This window comes from Bufo bufo, chromosome 7, assembly GCF_905171765.1.
Source record: "Bufo bufo chromosome 7, aBufBuf1.1, whole genome shotgun sequence".
Lineage (NCBI taxonomy): Eukaryota > Metazoa > Chordata > Amphibia > Anura > Bufonidae > Bufo > Bufo bufo.
The window spans coordinates 221431464-221452895 of NC_053395.1; the positions used below are offsets into that span (position 1 = coordinate 221431464).

Genomic DNA, 21432 nt, shown 5'->3' on the forward strand with positions numbered 1-21432 from the left:
CCCCAACTCCTGCTGAGACCGTTATTGAGAGACTGAAGAGCTTGCAATTAGTTATCCCCACTTGACAGACCTGAATGCAGACCATGCGTTATTACCCTGCGGCCAGTGATTATTAGGAATCTGCAGGAAACCACAGAGCTGGCAATTAGTCATCCCTACTCCCCACAGAAGCCTTCACAGCCCCAGAGCCTGGGCCAAGCCCTGTCCCACCACAGCCATGCAGAAAGTCATGGAAAACTCGCAGAAGTTTCGGATTGATGCCCTCCTAGCTGAAGAGCGCCCCCGTGTGGTGCCAGCTCAGGCCAGAGAACCGTCTATCCCTATTATATCACAGCTGTATCCGAAAACCGGGTTTTTGCCTCTTCATGGACTTTACTCTGCTCCTCTCTACCACATGCCCACCTTGGGCACCGTGCAGCACCATCACTTCCCCTACAGCGGCTTCTCAGGGCTGCCTGCCCCAGGACCAGAGCAGATGAAGGCAGTGCCCCTGGAGCACTGGCTGAGGGCAGGGCTGCTCCTGCACAGGGGCCCCGAACTGCACGGTAAGTACCAGGGGCTGAGGGCATCCTAATAGCAGGGAGGATGGAGGGGACCCAAGAGAGGTGGAATAGAACAGAAACACTCACATATTATCTATTACATCTATCATCTAATATTTATGTATCTACCTGAGAAAAGTCCCAGTAAGAGGACTGATTAAAGAACACAACCTCTGATTTACTTTTTGGGAGTGCCCTGGAATTTTTCATTTTTATCTATCATTATCATATCTATCTATCTATCTATCTATCTATCTATCATTATCATATCTTTCTATCTATCTATCTTTACATCATATCCCCCTATCCTTGTAGTGGTGACAGATATTTCCAGATGAATCCTGCTCATCGCTGCTGTTTTGGAAGCCGTTACTTAAGAACTTTCCATGAGGCAGAATGTAAATATTCTCTGATGCCATTTTGTTGCCTGTTGCAAAATATCTGCACAATAATGAATAATATGAGAACATTTAGTGTCTGAACCGAGTCTGCATGTCTATATTCAGGTGGGTCGGCGCCCCTCGAGGACGGGGGGCAGGTGGGTCGGCGCCCCCCCGAGGACAGGGCGCAGGTGGGTCGGCGCCCCCCGAGGACAGGGCGCAGGTGGGTCGGCGCCCCCGAGGACAGGGCGCAGGTGGGTCGGCGCCCCCCGAGGACAGTGTGCAGGTGGGTCGGCGCCCCCCGAGGACAGGGCGCAGGTGGGTCGGCGCCCCCGAGGACAGGGCGCAGGTGGGTCGGCGCCCCCCGAGGACAGTGTGCAGGTGGGTCGGCGCCCCCAGAGGACAGGGCGCAGGTGGGTCGGCGCCCCCCGAGGACAGGGTGCAGGTGGGTCTGGGCCGCCAAGGGCAGAGTGCAGGGGGGGGGTTTATGGCTCTAAGGACAGGGTGCCGTTGGACTGTGTAACAGGTGGGTCTGCGGTATATCCCCCCCTTTCATGCTGTGACTGGTGTCCTGCCTGGATTCATTGGTTTCCCCAGTTCGTGGCTCCCCAGGGACAAGACAATGAGAGGTTTTTGTTCCTCAGTGAAAATCAATGGAAGTAAATGTCAGCAGTTTATCTGAGTCCCTGAGGATGATGAAGGTGCAGAGGTCACGTGTCTGTCACCCTTGGCCTGTGTGCTGAGGAATGACGGCCGCAGCCAAGTGCTTTACAGCCTCTTACAGTGGACAGAAGGCGAGGTGCCGGGTCCTGATCCAGGTCCACACGTGGTACCTCTCGAGCTCCAGTCACATTTACTGATGTTCAGGACAATCCAAGCAAATTGAGAAGGTCACGGCCTTCATCAGACTGACCTCTCTCTGCGCCACGTCAGCCGCAGGGAATCGCGCCCACCCAATCTGCACAGGTGGCCTTTACGGATGGCGCAATTGCTAATCCCTTCATAGGATAGTTGCCTGCCAGGGCATGCTGGAAGTTGTAGTTCCCCAAACGTGTGGCAGCCCATTGTTTGAGATCATGCACCTTGGCGGGCAGGCCGGCTCGCCTTTATAGCAGAGTCCAGATCGCAATCTCTTAAGGGTACGGCGCACTCATTTCATTCTGATAAGAGAGACATGAGGAAATAGATTTCAGGATTGATTTATAAGCCTGATAAGATAATGGACGCCTTCTCCGCAGGTGATGACCGGGGGCGTTCCCCACCATCGATACCATCCATGAATCACTTGCGCCCTTTATTCTGGTTTGGTGCCATTGCCCCAGGACCGAATATATTCTGCAGCTGGTATGGATGCCCTCAACCATCCCAGCAGGCGGTGGAGCGATGGGGAAGCGCCAGCTCTCGCAGTTTCCCTGCTCCGCTACTGACCCGCGCAGATGTGTATATAGGACAATTGCTTTAAATGCAATTCCCTAATATAGCGCATGGTGGGGGTTGTGGTTCCTCAACAGTATATGAGCTGAATCGCTTCATTAGCAGGAGCTCATCGCCTGTGAGGGGCTGTCCCCGCAGGAGAAGGAGGCACCATCCCTGCAGAAGAGGCGCCCACCTGCCTGATGATTGATCGGACATCTCGCCCTGACAATCTCCAACCTTTGCCGCGGTGCCAGCGAAGAGGCTCTGCAGCAATTGGGCATGTACCGCTACAACTTTGGATAGCGGCGCATGAACAGTCACTGCTCCCACAGCAGAAGTAGAGCCTCTGCGCTTGCGCCGTTACTCTGACCAGCGGCATAAACAGGAGATTGTCAGGGCCGGGCGAGATGTCAGTCATCAGGCAGGTGGCGCCCCTTCTCCTGCGGGGAAAGCCCCTCACAGGGAAGAAGCTGCTCATCCCTCCAATATTAACACCTCGCGTGCCAGGCTCTGTGTGCACACTCACGTATAATGAGACTCCGATATATTTGCCCAGAGCAATCAGTGGAGATCAGCGGCCACCCACGAGATCGCTCACCAGACACAAGACCCACAATCGCCGTTTGATTAGAATTATAGAAGGCGATTTATCAGCCGCTGACGGCGAACAGGAACTTTGTATCCTGAGAGTTATGTGGCGACAAAGGCGCCGCTTATCACCCCGGGTAATGTATGTGTAATCAGTGACTGATGAGGTTATATCACTCCTTATCTATAATCACCCATATAATATACAGTATGTGCTCCTCACCATGACAGGCTTAGATACACAGCTCAGCAGACAGTATCACACGACAAGCTTAGATACACAGCTCAGCAGACAGTATCACACGACAGGTTTAGATACACAGCTCAGCAGACAGTATCACACGACAAGCTTAGATACACAGCTCAGCAGACAGTATCACACGACAGGTTTAGATACACAGCTCAGCAGACAGTATCACACGACAAGCTTAGATACACAGCTCAGCAGACAGTATCACACGACAGGTTTAGATACACAGCTCAGCAGACAGTATCACACGACAAGCTTAGATACACAGCTCAGCAGACAGTATCACACAGGAGAGGATTAGATACACAGCTCAGCAGACAGTATCACACAGGAGAGGATTAGATACACAGCTCAGCAGACAGTATCACACGACAGGTTTAGATACACAGCTCAGCAGACAGTATCACACGACAAGCTTAGATACACAGCTCAGCAGACAGTATCACACGACAGGTTTAGATACACAGCTCAGCAGACAGTATCACACGACAAGCTTAGATACACAGCTCAGCAGACAGTATCACACGACAGGTTTAGATACACAGCTCAGCAGACAGTATCACACAACAAGCTTAGATACACAGCTCAGCAGACAGTATCACACGACAGGTTTAGATACACAGCTCAGCAGACAGTATCACACAACAAGCTTAGATACACAGCTCAGCAGACAGTATCACACGACAGGTTTAGATACACAGCTCAGCAGACAGTATCACACGACAAGCTTAGATACACAGCTCAGCAGACAGTATCACACAGGAGAGGATTAGATACACAGCTCAGCAGACAGTATCACACGACAAGCTTAGATACACAGCTCAGCAAGAAGTATCTCACACGACAGGCTTAGATACTCAGCAGACAGTATCCCACATGATGGGCTTAGATACACTTGCTCAGCAGAACAGTATCCCACATGACAGGCTAAGGCCTCCTTCACGCGACCGTATGGCTTTTTCAGTATTTTGAGGTCAGCAAAAAAACGTATCCGCAGAAAATACGGATGACATCCGTGCGCATTCCGTTTTTTGTGGAGCGGAACAGCTGGCCCCTAACAGAACAGTGCTATCCCTGTCCGTTATGCGGACAATAATAGGACAAGTTCTATCTTTGAAAGGAACGGAAATATGGAAACGGAAGGCATACGGAGTACCTTCCGTTATTGTTGCAGATCCATTGAAATGAATGGGTCCGTATACGGTACGCAAAAAACTCAACATAAACGGGAAAAAAAAAGGCTACTTTCACGTTACCGTTTTTTTAGCGGATCCGTCATGGATCTGCAAAAACACTTCTGTTACAATAATACAATCGCATGCATCCGTGATGAACGGATCCGGCTGTATTATGTCTTCTATAGCCATGACGGATCCGTCTTGAACACAATTAAATGTCAGTGGGGGACGGATCCGTTTTCTATTGTGTCAAATGCAACACATCGCGGATTTTCTGTCCGCGACGGGGATGCAACCAAACGGAACGGAATGCATTCTGGTGACTCTGTTTCGTTCAGTTCAGTTTTGTCCCCATTGACAATGAAGTGGGGACAAAACTGAAGCGTTTTCTTCCGCTATTGAGATCCTAGGACGGATATCAATAGCGGAATTGAAAACGCAGGTGCGAGAACAGCCTTGGATACGCTCGCTCCGCAATACACTGTCCCCAGATATAACTTTTACATAAAATGATCTTATTAATAAGTCAATGAATAAAAAAATAAGAAAAGGACGTTTCAGGGACCCGATCCTCATGAAGCGGCTCAGTGGTTAAGGACACCACTTACACCATTATTAGTAAAATGCTGCGTTCCGTTCCTGCACCAGGGTATAATGGCATTCTCCTGCAGAGCTGACACTCCCCCCCGCCCCCCCTAAACATTTTATTCCATCCGTTTGTTTCCCAAGGACAACTCCATAAATGAGGATGGAGGGTTTGGCGGCCATAAATTGTGGAGTAAAGTGGCGCTTTGTGCTGCGGATGACAGGCTGTAAACTCCTCTTTGTCTTATTCGATCTCTCTATATAATGATAGAGCGATGACCCTGACCCTGCGCCCCCCGTACAGGACAGCAAACGGGTCCAAATCTAAGGAAGAGTGTGAGACCCGAGGGGACAGAGGCGTGCACTGGTGTCACCATACTCCTGAATAATGAGATCCAGTACCATTACATGATGGGGGGTGTAGTGCTCTGCTCCAGATGAGTTGGTTCTGCAATGAGAGGGCTGCAAAATGCACCCCTATTACTCTGCCAACCATCCCCACGGACTACATCCAACCATCCCCACGGACTACATCCAACCATCCACACGGACTACATCCAACCATCCCCACGGACTACATCCAACCATCCCCACGGACTACATCCAACCATCCCCACGGACTACATCCAACCATCCACACGGACTACATCCAACCATCCCCACGGACTACATCCAACCATCCCCACGGACTACATCACACGTACTGACCTCAGGTGGTTTAGTGGTAAATGATAGGATTCCTTTGGACATCCCTGGGGGATAGAGAGATTCACTAATTAACACCTAGTATCTCTGGTGGTCTAGAGTGGTGAAAGGGTTAACAGACACCTCCACGGCGCTCCCAGTGGTTCTGGGATATATACTCCAAATACAGTCATACAGGCAAATGATAAAATACTTCTACCTGCAACAACCACCAGGGGGAGCTCTCTGTATGCAGTTTTGTACAGCTCCCTTAGGGGGCAATTACATGTAGCAACTATCATACCCGATAGGTTTAGATATTCTGGATCGGCAGACAGTACCACACAGGCTTAGATACACCAGCTCAGCAGGCAGTATCGTACATGATAGAATTAGATACATCAGCTCTGCAAACAATATCACACATGATATACTTAGATACACTCCCTCAGCAATCACATTTTATAGTCTTAGATACACCAGCTCAGCAGACAGTATTGAACAGAACAGACTTCGATACAGCAGCTCAGCATTCAGTATCACACATGATGGGCTTAGATACACCAGCTCAGCAAGAGTATCGCATTTAATAGGCTTAAATTTGACAGCTCAGCAAAGAGTTTTACACATAACGGGTTAGATACAGCAGGTCAGCATTCAGTATCACACATGATAGGCTTAGATATGCTGGATCAGCACACAGTACCACACAGGCTTAGATACACCACCTAGGCAGGCAGTATGATACATGATAGAATTAGATACATCAGCTCTGAAAACATTATCAGACATGATATACTTAGATACACTCCCTCGGCAACAGTATCACATTTTATAGTCTTAGATACACCAGCTCAGCATTCAGTATCACACATGACTGGCTTAGATACACCATTTTAGCAACAGTATCGCATTTGATAGTCTTAGATATGGCTGCTCAGCAGACAGTATCACACATTATAGTCTTAGGCTACTTTCACACTCGCGTTTTGTGCGGATTCGTCTTGTATCTGTACAGACGGATCTGCACGAATAATGCAAATGCTTGTATCCGTTAATAACGGATCCGTTTGCATTATTCATAAAAAAAAAAAGTCTAAGTCAAAACGGATCGGTCTTTAAAGTCAATGGGGGACGGATCCGTTTTCAATTGCACCATATCGTGTCAGTGAAAAACTGATCCGTCCCCATTGACTTCCATTGTAAGTCAGGACGGATCCGTTTGGCTCCGCATAGTCAGACGGTCACAAAAACGCTGCAAGCTGCGTTTTAGCGACAGTCTAAAAAACGCAACGGAGGCCAAACGCAGCCAAAGTGATGCATTCTGAGCGGATCCTTATCCATTCAGAATGCATTGGGGCTGAACTGATCCGTTTTGGACCGCGTGTGAGAGCCTTGAAACGGATCTCACAAACGGAAACCAAAACGCCAGTGTGAAAGTAGCCTTAGATACCCAAGCTCAGTAGAGACAGTATCGCGCATGACAGTCTTAGGGCTCATGCACACGACCGTTGTTGTTTTGCAGTCTGTTTTTCACGGATCCGTTGTTCCGTATCTGAGGTTTTTCTTTCTGGGATTTAAGTCCTCTTTCGTTCCGTATTTCCACAAAACATATCCGTATGGTTTCCGTATGCGATCTGTTTTTTGCGGATTGGAAACGGAAACAGTAACTTAGTAATCACCAAACACATGAGCAATACGGGCTGGGCATAGCATTTCTACAGTATGGATATACGCGAAATACGGATGTGTTCCGTACTTTTTGTGGACCCATTGACTTGAATGGGGCCTCGGACCATGATTTGCGATCACAATAAGAGGACATGCACTACTTTGTTGCGGAACGGAAATACGGAAACGGAATGCACACGGAGTACCTTCCGTTGTTTTTGTGGACCCATTGAAGTGAATGGTTGCGCATACGGTCCGCAAATAAAATGAAACGGAAGCGTAAAGAAAATACGTTTGTGTGCATGAGCCCTTAGGTACAGCATCTTAGCAGGCAGTATCGCACATGATAGGTTAGATACAGCATCCCTGGTGTATGTTACATTGTGGGGGCTTGATGTGACAATGGCCCCCGGGCGGTGGTCCTGGCTGGAGTGTGGCAGAAGGAAGCCCACCCTGCTGGGTAATGGAGCGGAGAGCTCACACTCTTCATCCTGCTTGTCCTGCTGACAATAGGGCCCCGTTTGGGTGGTCTCGGGGGACGCCTCTATTTTCTGCCCCATTACCCTGAATGAAGAGACCTCAGCTCTGAATACAAGGCTCAGTGTTAGTAACAAAGTGCTCTCCTCCCGCTAACCACAGATTAGTGATCCGGGCGAGAGCGCCAAGGAAGCCTTACATGGAGTTTGTCTACAGGGCGGATATTTGGCTTCTGAGAGTGAAAACCGTGTGAGATGGAAGGCGATTATTTATCAGAGATCAGGATTATTAATGTGTTTGCGCCGGGCTCCGCTCGGGGATTATCACTTTATTATATCATCATTTACCCAAATAACGAGCGATTAGTTGTGGTGCGGACACAATGTCCACTCGGCAAATCCCGTAAGACATCACTCTACAGAGCACATATAGGATTAGTCTGGAGACGGACCGGGTCGGTTTAGGAACCTTGAGGAAATTGTATTAAAGAAATAACCTAAACTCACCTGGTAAACCCCCCGGCTCCAGTGACCCCGCCGGTGATATATACAGTGGGGGAAATAATTATTTGACCCCTCACTGATTTTGTAAGTTTGTCCAATGACAAAGAAATGAAAAGTCTCAGAACAGTATCATTTCAATGGTAGGTTTATTGTAACAGTGGCAGATAGCACATCAAAAGGAAAATCGAAAAAATAACTTTAAATAAAAGATAGCAACTGATTTGCATTTCATTGAGTGAAATAAGTATTTGAACCCTCTAACAAAAAAAGACTTAATACTTGGTGGAAAAACCCTTGTTTGCAAGCACAGAGGTCAAACGTTTCTTGTAATTGATGACCAAGTTTGCGCACATTTTAGGAGGAATGTTGGTCCACTCCTCTTTGCAGATCATCTCTAAATCCCTAAGGTTTCGAGGCTGTCTCTGTGCAACTCTGAGCTTGAGCTCCCTCCATAGGTTTTCGATTGGATTAAGGTCCGGAGACTGACTAGGCCACTCCATGACCTTAATGTGCTTCTTCTTGAGCCACTCCTTTGTTGCCTTTGCTGTATGTTTTGGGTCATTGTCGTGCTGGAACACCCATCCACGACCCATTTTCAGTTTCCTGGCAGAGGGAAGGAGGTTGTCGCTCAGGATTTCACGATACATGGCTCCGTCCATTTTCCCGTTTATGCGAATAAGTTGTCCTGTGCCCTTAGCAGAAAAACACCCCCAAAGCAAAATGTTTCCACCCCCATGCTTGACGGTGGGGACGGTGTTTTGGGGGTCATAGGCAGCATTTTTCTTCCTCCAAACACAGCGAGTTGAGTTAATGCCAAAGAGCTCTATTTTGGTCTCATCAGACCACAGCACCTTCTCCCAGTCACTCTCTGAATCATTCAGGTGTTCATTGGCAAACTTCAGACGGGCCTGCACATGTGCCTTCCTGAGCAGGGGGAGCTTGCGAGCCCTGCAGGATTTTAATCCATTGCGGTGTAATGTGTTTCCAATGGTTTTCTTGGTGACTGTGGTCCCTGCTAATTTGAGGCCATTAACTAACTCCTCCCGTGTAGTTCTAGGATGCTTTTTCACCTTTCTCAGAACCATTGACACCCCACGAGGTGAGATCTTGCGTGGAGCCCCAGAGCGAGGTCGATTGATGGTCATTTTGTGCTCCTTCCATTTTCGAACAATCGCACCAACAGTTGTCACCTTCTCTCCCAGCTTCTTGCTAATGGTTTTGTAGCCCATTCCAGCCTTGTGCAGGTCTACAATTTTGTCTCTGACATCCTTGGACAGCTCTTTGGTCTTTCCCATGTTGGAGAGTTTGGAGTCTGCTTGATTGATTGATTCTGTGGACAGGTGTCTTTTATACAGGTGACTAGTTAAGACAGGTGTCCTTAATGAGGGTGACTAATTGAGTAGAAGTGTCTAACCACTCTGTGGGAGCCAGAACTCTTAATGGTTGGTAGGGGTTCAAATACTTATTTCACTCAATGAAATGCAAATCAGTTGCTATCTTTTATTTAAAGTTTTTTTTTCGATTTTCCTTTTGATGTGCTATCTGCCACTGTTACAATAAACCTACCATTGAAATGATACTGTTCTGAGACTTTTCATTTCTTTGTCATTGGACAAACTTACAAAATCAGTGAGGGGTCAAATAATTATTTCCCCCACTGTATGTCCTGTATATGGTCCACAGGATCTTTAATGCCCATCGCTGCCGTACGTACAAGCAGCGACCGGCTGAAAGTATCCGGTGAACCGTATACAAGATATATCACCGGCGGGGTCACTGGAGCAGGAGGTTTACTGGGCGAGTATAGATTACGTTACTTCATACCATTTAGACTACGTTCAAACCACAGTAACAAAAAAACTAAATTTTACTATTTTTTTTATGTGAATAGAACCATAAAACATCACGTTTTTCACTGCACCTTACTAAGTTTCTTAAAATCCTAGACAACCCCTTTAAGCTCAGTTACTGTGTACATACCCTGTACATTACATATCCTGTATTATACTCCAGAGCTGCACTCACTATTCTGCTGGTGCAGTCACTGTGTACATACATTACTTATCCTGTACTGATCCTGAGTTACATCCTGTATTATACTCCAGAGCTGCACTCACTATTCTGCTGGTGCAGTCACTGTGTACATACATTATATTACTTATCCTGTACTGATCCTGGGTTACATCCTGTATTATACTCCAGAGCTGCACTCACTATTCTGCTGGTGGAGTCACTGTGTACATTACATTACTTATCCTGTACTGATCCTGAGTTACATCCTGTATTATACTCCAGAGCTGCACTCACTATTCTGCTGGTGCAGTCACTGTGTACATACATTACATTACTTATCCTGTACTGATCCTGAGTTACATCCTGTATTATACTCCAGAGCTGCACTCACTATTCTGCTGGTGCAGTCACTGTGTACATACATTACATTACTTATCCTGTACTGATCCTGAGTCACATCCTGTATTATACTCCAGAGCTGCACTCACTATTCTGCTGGTGCAGTCACTGTGTACATACATTACATTACTTATCCTGTACTGATCCTGAGTTTCCTCCTGTATTATGTGCAAAGTGGGGGGGACCGGTGACCTTCTTCAGCTCCTAATAATGGCATTAGGGTTCAGAGTGGTGAGTACGGTATATCTTTTATTTTAACACCTGCACTGCCTTAAAAAAATAACTCTAGCACAGGGCCCATATAATTACCACATACAGTGTCCTTACCACTCAGGCCCCATAACAGTACCAGCTACAGTATGACATAAGTGGCAGCCATATATCCCCCCAGGGTCACCCTACAAGCTCCCCTGGTTAGGACCCCCTGGGGATACATTTGGCACTTGTAGGGTTACACGCTGCTCTACCAGTCTGATGCAATATGATGAAATTCCAGCCCCGTCTATCAAGCAGAAGGTTCAGGTGCCATTTGTAGATGATTGTTAATTATTTCTATTCTGATTTTGTTACTAATGGAAAGTCATTCGGTAACCTTTTCAAGACCTCTACTTGCTGTCAATAAATAGAGAGGTCTACTGCTTACACGTAGAAGATGAAAACCCATCCCATCCCATCCTCATCCTTTTCATGCAGACACAGTTTGTTACAATGTATCGGTGGTGGAGTAAACATCCTGGGACCCCATAGTTATACAAGACCCCCGTCTGCCGCCTGTAATGTTATGGTCACGGCTTTGTTCCTCAGCCTCTCCTTCTGTTATGCTGATTCCTTTTTCGGTGGTGGATACAAAGTCCTCAGTAACTGCCCCCCACGTCTGAGGCTTTTTTACCCGTGGAGATGGGCCCCGCGGTGGCTGCTGTGACTGGTACTCAAGCCATAGCTCCTGCAAACTGCGGGTCCGCAATCCGGAACGGAGGCACAGAACCTCACGGAACCACTACAGCGTGCTTCCACTGGGTTTCTCTCCGTGCCTGCGCACCGCAAAAAAATAGAACATGTTCTATTTTTTGCAGTGCGGATGGATCACGGACCCGTTCAAGTTGAATGGGTCTGGATCTATCCGCGGAATACGCAGAGATGTTGCCCATGCACTGGGGACCGCAAACGGCCCTGATACATTGTAACAACCCAGGCAGCTGTGTGCACTGGACAGATTGGGTTCTTTCAATGACAGCATGCAGAGATCTTAAAAATATGTTGAAAAATGGAAACGCAAATTATATTAGGCTCATAGATCCGCGGAATACGCCAGGAGACTCTCCGCCATACACCTGTAACTGAAGGCTGTGACGTATGGGCGTATTATATATATACACATACACACACACACTGCACGGTATATATGTTACCGTTGTATACATTTATTTGGAATAGCGCCAATCATGCTATTCACTACCGACATAGTGTATACCCGGAAGATGGTGGCCATGGGGTCACTCCAAACGGTTTCAGGTTTGAATGTAAATATGTTTGGATGTCCGGATTCACAGACAGCTAGCGGTGATCCTGGCAACGGCGAGGGATTCAAACACAAAGTGTATTAGAAAGCTGCAAAACTTTCCATTGTGTTAGTATTATATATGTTTACATATGGCTGCCTCCTCGCACAGTAATACTCCCATTCTCCGCTGGTTACAGAGACGAGCGGACGGCTTAATTAAAACATCCCCGGAACAAAGAGCTTCAGTCCGGCCCCGCAGCCCGCAGCGATTAGCGTCGGCAATTAATTTACTTTAATTTTGTGTGTTTTGTGGACAGAAGATAAGAAGTGTTTTATTTTCCACTTAGCAATAAATCAGGAGCCTCCCCTCCCCCGCCCGCGGACACCGGCTGCTGCTCTACCTGCGTGTAATACAGGTGCGGCCGGAGCACACATTGCACCCATAGATCTGTAGAGAGGTCGCTCTTGGTTTTCAGAAGGGACAGGGGAGTATGAGGGACGTCGAAACTCTGCGTGCCGCCATATTGGAGTGTGAATGAGACGTTACAGTAACATATGGACGCAACGCTTTTTTTAAAGCAAAAATATCAATATAAGGGCTCATTCACACGACCGTTAGTGTCCCGTGCTGCGGTCCGCAATGCACGGGCACCGTCCGTGGGGCAGGCACATGGGGATCGCAGACCTATTCACCTGAAGATAGAACATGCTTTTTGCGGTGCGGAGGCACGGAACGGAACCCCAGAAAGCACTCCGTAGTGTTCCGTGCTTCCGTTCCGCATCCCCGGATTCGTGGACCCATTGAAATGAATGAGTCCACATCTGTGATGCGGAAATGACAACGGAACGGTGCCCGTGTATTGCGGATCCGCAATACGGGAACGGGACACCAACGGTCGTGTGAACGAGCCCTAAGGCCTCCTGCACACGAACGTTTTTTTCCCGTTTCCGTTCTGTTTTTTGCGGAACCATTCATTTCAATGGATCCGCAAAGATAGAACATGTCCTATTATTGTCCACATAACGGACAAGGATAGGACTGTTCTATCAGGGGCCAGCTGTTCCGCTGCGCAAAAAACTGAATGCACATGGACGTCATCTGTATTTTTTGCGGACCGCAAAAATACTGAAAAAGCCATACGGTCGTGTGCATGAGGCCTAGACTACATGCACACGAACATAGTTTGTTTCCGTGTCTGTCCGTATCAGTATGTCCGTTCCGTAGCCCCGCAAAAAAATAGAACATGGTCTATTCTTCTCCGTTTTAGGCATTGTTACAATGGATGGCATACGTTTTTTTTTTTGCGGATCCGCAACTTGCGGACCGCAAAACACATACGGTTGTGTGCATGTAGGCCTTGTCCACATTTCCGTTTTTCACTGACGTGTGCAGTACGCATTTTCCTCAGGCAGCACATGTATCCATTGATTTAAATGTATCTGTTCACATTTCAGTATTTTTTTACTGACCGTGGGTCATTAAAAAAAATCGCGGGGACATGCACTACTTTGATCCGTGATGCGGACCAAGCACGCCCATTGAAGGCTATGGGTCTGTGAAAATAACTGACACATATCCGTGTTGTGTCCGTTTTTCACTAAAGACTAATAGGAGATTCATTTGAAATTAACTTTCAGCTGAGCAACGTCAGCGAATTACGGATGACACACCGATGGTAAAAACAGACACACGGACCAACCACGGATCCTTCATGGACACTTTCACGGATGAAACACGTACGCTTTTTGTTCACAGATGCGACACCGACACGGAAATGTGAATGAGGCCTAAATAGCAGGAAAAATGCAGCAAGACTCTGCAAGTGATTCCAGCCTGAGGGTATGTTCCTAGGGGGTCTACGCCCGCATTACATATCCATGATGTCTGTAGCCTGCACAGAACGCGAACGTGCAGGTGTCTGGGCTCCTCCGGCAGCAGCGCCACTTTCTACTGCATCCATGCCCTTTAGGACACAAATATAGTTGAATACAATGGGGAAGCAGGGAGCCGTCAGCATCCTCCTCCACCATTTTCCATGCGACTGGTGGTTTGGCATTGGTGTGAAGAAGTGACATCACACCTGCTGTGCCCATCGGCCAGACCCCGGAGCAGATCTTCATGGGAACATGGCCGAGGTGAGTATTCATTTTGGAGATACGAAATGGGCAACATATTGTGTTGGGGACACAAAAAGGGTCCTTACTCTTTGTTGGAGCACACAAGGGGACATTATTCTGCATTGGGGCACATAAAGGGTTACTATACTGTGTTAGGGGCACATAAGGTGGCATTATTCTTTGTTGGGGGTCACCATATTGTCATGGGTGCAGATAAGGGGACTCCATACTGTGCTGAGGACAAATAAAGGGCCACCATATTGTGGGGAGTATCACGCGGGGCACATAAAACAGCATTATTCTTTGTTACGGCACATAAAGGGGCACTATTCTGTGTTGGGGCACCATATTGTCTTGGGGGCACATAAGGGAACATTATTCTTGGTTGAAGCATAAAAGGAGCATTATACTGTGAGGGGGGCACCATACTCTATTGAGAGCACATAAGGGGTCACCATGAAGTGTTGGGGTCACATAATGGGGTAGTATTGTGTTGGGGCACATATGTGGGCATTACTCTATATTGGGGCACATAAGTTGGTGTACTGTGTGGTGGCACCATATTGTATTTGGTGCACATAAGGGGGCATTACTCTGTGTTGGGGCACATAAGGGGGCATTACTCTGTGTTGGGGCACATAAGGGGGCATTACTCTGTGTTGGGGCACATAAGGGGGCATTACTCTGTGTTGGGGCACATAAGGGGGCATTACTCTGTGTTGGGGCACATAAGGGGGCATTACTCTGTGTTGGGGCACATAAGGGGGCATTACTCTGTGTTGGGGCACATAAGGGGGCATTACTCTGTGTTGGGGCACATAAGGGGGCATTACTCTGTGTTGGGGCACATAAGGGGGCATTACTCAGTGCCGAGTCATATATGTTGGTGTTATACTGTGTGGTGGCACCATATTGTATTTGGTGCACATAAGGGGGAATTATTCTGAGTTGGGGGGGACATAAGGGGGCATTATAATTTGGAGGGCATAAGGCAGTGACTATATTAGCCGTGCAATTGGCACATAAGGGGGTCTTCGTATCAGTGAACATGCCCTCCATACTTGGCACCAAGCTGCACTAGAGTAAACCTAAAGAAGCATGGGGGGGGGGGGTTAATGCTTTATTTGCTGGTGGCTGCTGATGAAATCCAGGTCTGAGTACATGCAGGGAGGAATCTGCCCGCAGGCTGAGCACACACCGCCCGCACCTGTTCCCGTGAGAGGTTCTCATTGTGGCCGGGAGATTCACACCTAATAATAATATTGACACGAGCAGCGAGCTTCCCCTTCACGCTGACGGTGCGCTCCTTGCACTATGACCCGCGGGCCGCCCGCCAGATAACGCTGTGTAAACTTCTCTATAAACTGCGCCTCGATCTGTGTTTGTAGACCAATCATTAGGTTATTAGGCAGCAGATAAAGAGCACCGGGCGCCATTCACGGCCAGCGACTAAGCGATTATTCATTTACCTGGGGCTGGCACGGAGTCATCCTCTGCCTTCTGTCCCAGGGACGGCGACCTCCGCCATTCAGTGCGTGGGAACATCCGTATACTATAGTGTACAATCCGCAACAACTGTCCCGAAATCCCCTCCAACAACGACCCTTCATGCAATCCAGATAGAAGGAAGCTGTGGGTCCTTCTACCTACTGGCATACCATAGAAGACCTGTGCCAGTGCTTGTGCCCACTCTTAGGTCTCATGCACACCACTGTGCGGATCCGCAAAGTACAGATACTGTCTGTGTTGCATGCGCAATTTTTGTGGATCCATTGACATCAATGGGTCAGTGGTCCAAATTTTGCAGTCAAGTATAGGACACGTTCTATCCTTTTGCAGGACAGGCAGACGGACGCAGAAAGCACATGGATCATCTGTGCGCTTTCCGCATCCGTATGTCCATTCCCCAAAAAGACAGAATATGTCAGCAACATGCAGACCATGGACCCAGTCACGCCAACGGGTCCGCAAAATGCAGACGGCACACGGACCGCATCCGTATATTGTGGGTCCACGATTTGCAGACCGCATCATGTGCATGAAACCGTAAAATGTCAAGTCATAGGTCATTTGCTGAACGGTACGATCGGCCGATTACAGTCTATTAGAGAGAGGAATAACGGAAACGTATCTGGTTTCTCCGGCAAATTCCACCGATGATGACGGGATTGAGATCTTGGAGACAAGTCATAAGTATTTACAGTGTAGTCAGGGCATGATCCTGCTGAAAGAGGGCACCACTGCCATTAGGGGGCACCACTGCCATGAAGAGGGTATTTGTTTGTACAGTGGTTAGGTAGGTGGTACGGGTCACATCCACATGGCGCCAGGAGATGAGATTACGAGTAGATATTTGGGCAGAGCATCAACACTGCCTCCGCCGGCTTGTCTTCTAGTAGTGTACCTGGCGCCATCTCTTCCACAGGTAAGTGATGCCCACACACATCTGGACGTCCACATGATGTAACGTGATTCATCAGACTTGGGCGCTTTCTTCCAATACTGTACCTGGTGCCATCTCTTTCTCTGCCATCCAGATGATGTAACGCGATTCATCAGACCAGACCGCCTTCTTCCATTGCTCCAGTTCTGATGCCCCCATGCCCATCGTAGGCCCTTGGTCAGGGTTCAGCGTGGACACTTTGACCAGTCTGCCACTACACCCCACAATACACAGCACCCTGAGATGTCTCGTGTGTCCTGACACCTTTCTATCATTGTCAGCAGTAACGTTGTCAGTCATTTGCTCTCTAGTACCTCTTCTATGGGATCGGAGCAGCTTTTACTTCCCCACAGATCAATAAGCCTTGGCCGCCCATGAGCCTGTCACCCGTTATCCTTCCCTGGACCACGTTTGGTGGGTACTGACCCCTACACCGGAAAACCCCACAAGACCAGACATTTTAGGGATTATCTGACCCAGCAATCTGCACATCATAGAATGTCTCTCAGATCCTCAGGCTTGGCCATTGTTCCTGCTTCCACCTTCACGAACGTGTTCTTCCCTTGCCGTCTGATGTACCCCAACCCCTGACAGGCGCCATTATCACGACATAACTCCCTTCCCGTCAGTGGGTGTACATGCAGGTTACGCTTTTGTGTGTATGTGTCCTCCATGATTGCGGAGGGTTTTATGTCTGGGCTGCGCCTTTAAAGAGCAGTGATATCTGGTGGAAAGATCCTTGGGCAATGACTACAAACACCAGGATGTGACGAGTTTAGTGTCCGTCAGGCGACCGCTCCGTTTGAAGTGTCAACCATTTATCGAGGAGACGTTCGAAGGAACCTACAATTCTGCTTTTAATGTTTTTATTTGTTTATTGCTTTCTGCTTTTTTATCTGCTGCGCAGAGTTATGAGCGCTCCTCCGCAATCAGTAGCTGCTATTATAAAGGTCAGGCCTGAGAGCGCAGGCGCTGTGCGAGGCGCACTCGTCAGGGCCCGACATGCACTCTCTCACCCAAACAGAAGGGCAAGGTGCTTGTATCTGTGTGACGACTTACCCACCTGAACATCCAGACTCAAACTCAGGGCCCCGATGCTGCCGGACTCTACACGGCCCCAAACGTGGACTCTGGGAGTCATTTACTAAGCGTGACATGCCATGGTTGGACTAAAAAAAGTCTCTGACCCCATTTTGCAACCCCTTTTTTTTTTTTTGACGCCTATGTGACAGTATTTTGTCGCACTGACGTTAATAAGCCGTCCTCACCACTTGCGAGCAGCGGGGGCTGGGCAAGGGCCAAGACTTTGAGCCCCAAAAAAATTTACTATATTTTTTTAAAACTACTCCAGTCTTAATCAGTCGTGCGCAGGGGTACAATGCGCCTCTTAATAAATTGGCGCATCACTGGCTGTGTACGACAAAATGAAATCTACACCGACTATGGGCTGGCACAGACCTGCGCTATGATCTACATTATACATTTTTGGGCTGCAGTAGGTCCCACCCTTTTGCTAAGCGACAACCACTTTTCTCATGACTTAGGCAAGTTATACGTAAATGGGCAAAAAGTTGCAAATTTCGGTGCAAACATTTTGATTTTTTTTTAACCAAGAAACTGTCTTGAGGCATGTACCGATATATCGGTAGTGACAGGTCATTGGTGCGGGGATTAGCAACCTCCAGCACTTAAGCTGTTCTGAAACGACAAGTCCCAAAATGCCCCATTCATGTCTATGGGCGTTAGAAGAACAGGTTAGTATGTTTGCATGCTGGGAGTTGTAGTCTCACAGCAGCAGGAGTGCCGAAGGTTGCCGATCCCTGCTCCAGTGTGTGATATATAATGCTGGGGATTGGTATTATAACGGGTTCTCGCTCTCACGCTTCTGGTTTTGGTCTTGTAAGAGGCCATGATATTACATTATATTATAGTTTTCCGATGTAAACAAGTTCCAGATTATCAGACTTTCTGGATTATGAAATTTAACGATCTCCAATGTACATAGAGAGGCTACATACACACGAACGTTAGGGCTCCGTGTCCGTGCTGCGGTCCGCAATGCATGGGCACAGACCGTGGGGCAGCCGCATGCGGATCGAGGACCCATTCGCTTAAATGGGGTCCGCGATCTGCATCCAACGGTCCGCACTGCAAAACAGTAATGCATGCACTACTTTTTTTTGCGGTGCGGAGGCACGGCCAGAAACACCACGGAAGCTCTCCGTAGGGATTCTGTGGGGTTCCGATCCGTGCCTCCGTTCCGCATCTCCGTGAATGGGTCCGCGATCCATGATGCAGAATGTACACGGCCGGTGCCCGTGTATTGCGGACACGCTCTAATACGGCCACGGGGAGCACACGGTCGTGTGCATGTGGCCTTAATGCCATATATGATGTTGTAGTATAGTCAGTCTGCGGCCTTCTATCTTGCAGCCTCTGCTCCGCCTGGACTGATGGGGAAGTGCAGACGCCCCCGGACGGCCTTCACCAGCCAACAACTCCTAGAACTGGAAAATCAGTTCAAGCTCAACAAGTACCTGTCACGACCAAAGCGATTTGAGGTGGCGACTTCCCTTATGCTGACTGAAACCCAGGTAAGCGGATAACGCAGACATCCCGACACCGTCCCATCTGTCCGACCTCTTTGATACATTGTATGCGCTATTTCCATGTTTTTTTGTACTCACCTGTTTAACTCGTGAAGCTTATTTCAGGTGCAGTGCTGCCCTCTAGTGGGCTCAGTGGTAAAATACCACGATTGTCGCTCAGCAGGATGAACAGTATAAGGGCTTGTTCACACGAACGTATGGGTTCCGTTCCGTGCATTGGGGCCGCAATTTGCGGTCCGCAATGCACGGAGAACGTTCGTGAGGCCTCCGGGATGGATCCTGACCCATTCAACTTCAATAGGTGTGCATCCCTCAGTTCTGCAAAAAGATAGGACATCTTCTATCTTTGTACGGAACGAAACCCCACAGAAGCACACTGTAGTGCTTACGTGGGTTTCCGTTCCGTTCCACGCTTCCGTTCCGCATCTCCGGATCCGTTCAGGATGTCTTCTATTTCGGCAGCATTCCGTTTTGTGACCGGACACAAAACCGCTGCAAGCTGCGGTGTTGTGTCCGGTAATAAAAACAGACCTGTCACCCATTGACTTTCAGTGTATTTAGTGAAAAACGGAGGGTCTAAGCCTCGCCCTCAGTGCACTGAAGCCCTCAAAGCAATAAAAGCTGTACACACTTAGGGCACAGCTGTCGCCCGGCCGTGCCCATATTGCGGCCTGCAAACAGCGAGTCCACAATATGCAGGCAGCGGCCGTGTGCACCCCGCATCACGGATGCGGACCCACTTACTGGTGCAGTGCGGAACAAAACCACGGAACCCAACAGGACCACTACATATTCTATTTTTTTGCGGTGCGGACAGATCACGGACCCATTTAAATTGAATAGCTCTGGATCCGTCTGCGGAATCCGCACGGATGTTGCCCCGTGCATTGGGGACCGTAAATTGCGGTCCCCCAATGCACGGTACGGCCGACCAACAGCCGTATGCATGAGCCTTTAAAGTGGTTGTTCAGGATCAGGAAAACAGCACCACCCCTGTCCACAGGATGTGTGCGGTACTGCAGCTCTGTCCCATGGACTCTAATGAAGCCAAGCTACAATACCAGACACAACCTGTGGACAGGGGAGGTGCTGTTTTTGGAGAAAGCAGCCATGTTTTTCAAATTCCAGACAGCCCCTTAAATACTTCTTACAGGTGAGGGTTTGCTACAATTGTATCCAGTCTAGACAATCCTCTGTCAGCTAAATACTCTGGACTCCAGGCTGATACAGTGTTACAAATGATCAGCACAGGATAGAGATTGGTGCTGCTGAAGTGTTTAGCTCATGGAGGGTTTTCCAGACTGGATAGAACTGTAACAAACCCTCAGCTGTGAGAACTTAGCATTAGGTTAGGAGGGGATTACGAAGAATTATTTGATTGTATATATAACCTCTCCGTTTTTATTTCCAGGTAAAGATCTGGTTTCAGAACCGGAGGATGAAATGGAAGAGGGGCCGAAAAATCAAAGAGCAGGGGCCGTCCGACCAAGTGGACAGACCGAGATCCAGGGGCAAAACGCCACCCAAGGACGGCCATGACGAAGACGAGGAAGAGGAAGAAGAAGAAGAGGACGGCGGGTTCCAAAGAGCAGAGCGCAGTGCAGATGCGTTGCGTCTTCCTGCCCAGTGCGGTTACAGCCCAGAATCCTTCTGCTCCGAGGAAGAGGCTGCAGCCATCTCCTCTCTATAAGGGACGGGCACGTGGACTGTGGGCGCACGCATGCCCGGCATCCCGTTTATTTATTGACCATGGACACGAGGACTCCACCGACGCGTGGACGGAGGACAGATTTAATTTATATGTATTTAACTAATTATCTGCAGGGGTTATGGGAGAGGGGAAGGGTGTTGGAAAGGGTTAAACTTCACCAGTAAGCTCTTATGTGCGCCTCTGATGTAGAAAGCGTAAAATTATAGGGGTGCTGGGGGTCATTTACTAACATTTTTACACCAGTTTTTGGCGTACAAAAAAGTCGCATTACCTCTTTTAGAGAGTCGTTAGACACCTGTGCAACAACATTTGCTCGCCTGGGCGTTTTTACGATGTCCGCTCCTCACCAGCGGGGGTGGCAAGG

General features: G+C 48.4%; 1 protein-coding gene across 1 annotated transcript; it reads left to right on the forward strand.

Annotated features, from left to right (window-relative positions):
* The first annotated feature begins 394 nt into the window (after positions 1–394).
* On the forward strand, positions 395–21047 carry LOC121008834 (motor neuron and pancreas homeobox protein 1-like). The gene is made up of 3 exons (XM_040441534.1): positions 395–545; positions 19182–19342; positions 20769–21047. Exons 1-3 carry the CDS (start codon positions 395–397, stop codon positions 21045–21047), a joined length of 591 nt encoding a protein of 196 aa, XP_040297468.1.
* Positions 21048–21432: the final 385 nt, after the last annotated feature.

Excerpts from the sequence above, each read along its gene's own strand:
- LOC121008834 (XM_040441534.1), top strand. The coding sequence starts at position 395 with ATGCCCACCTTGGGCACCGTGCAGCACCATCACTTCCCCTACAGCGGC. Across the intron at positions 546-19,181 it reads CAGGGGCCCCGAACTGCACG|CCTCTGCTCCGCCTGGACTG; the intron begins GTAAGTACCAGG and ends TCTATCTTGCAG. Across the intron at positions 19,343-20,768 it reads TTATGCTGACTGAAACCCAG|GTAAAGATCTGGTTTCAGAA; the intron begins GTAAGCGGATAA and ends TTTTATTTCCAG.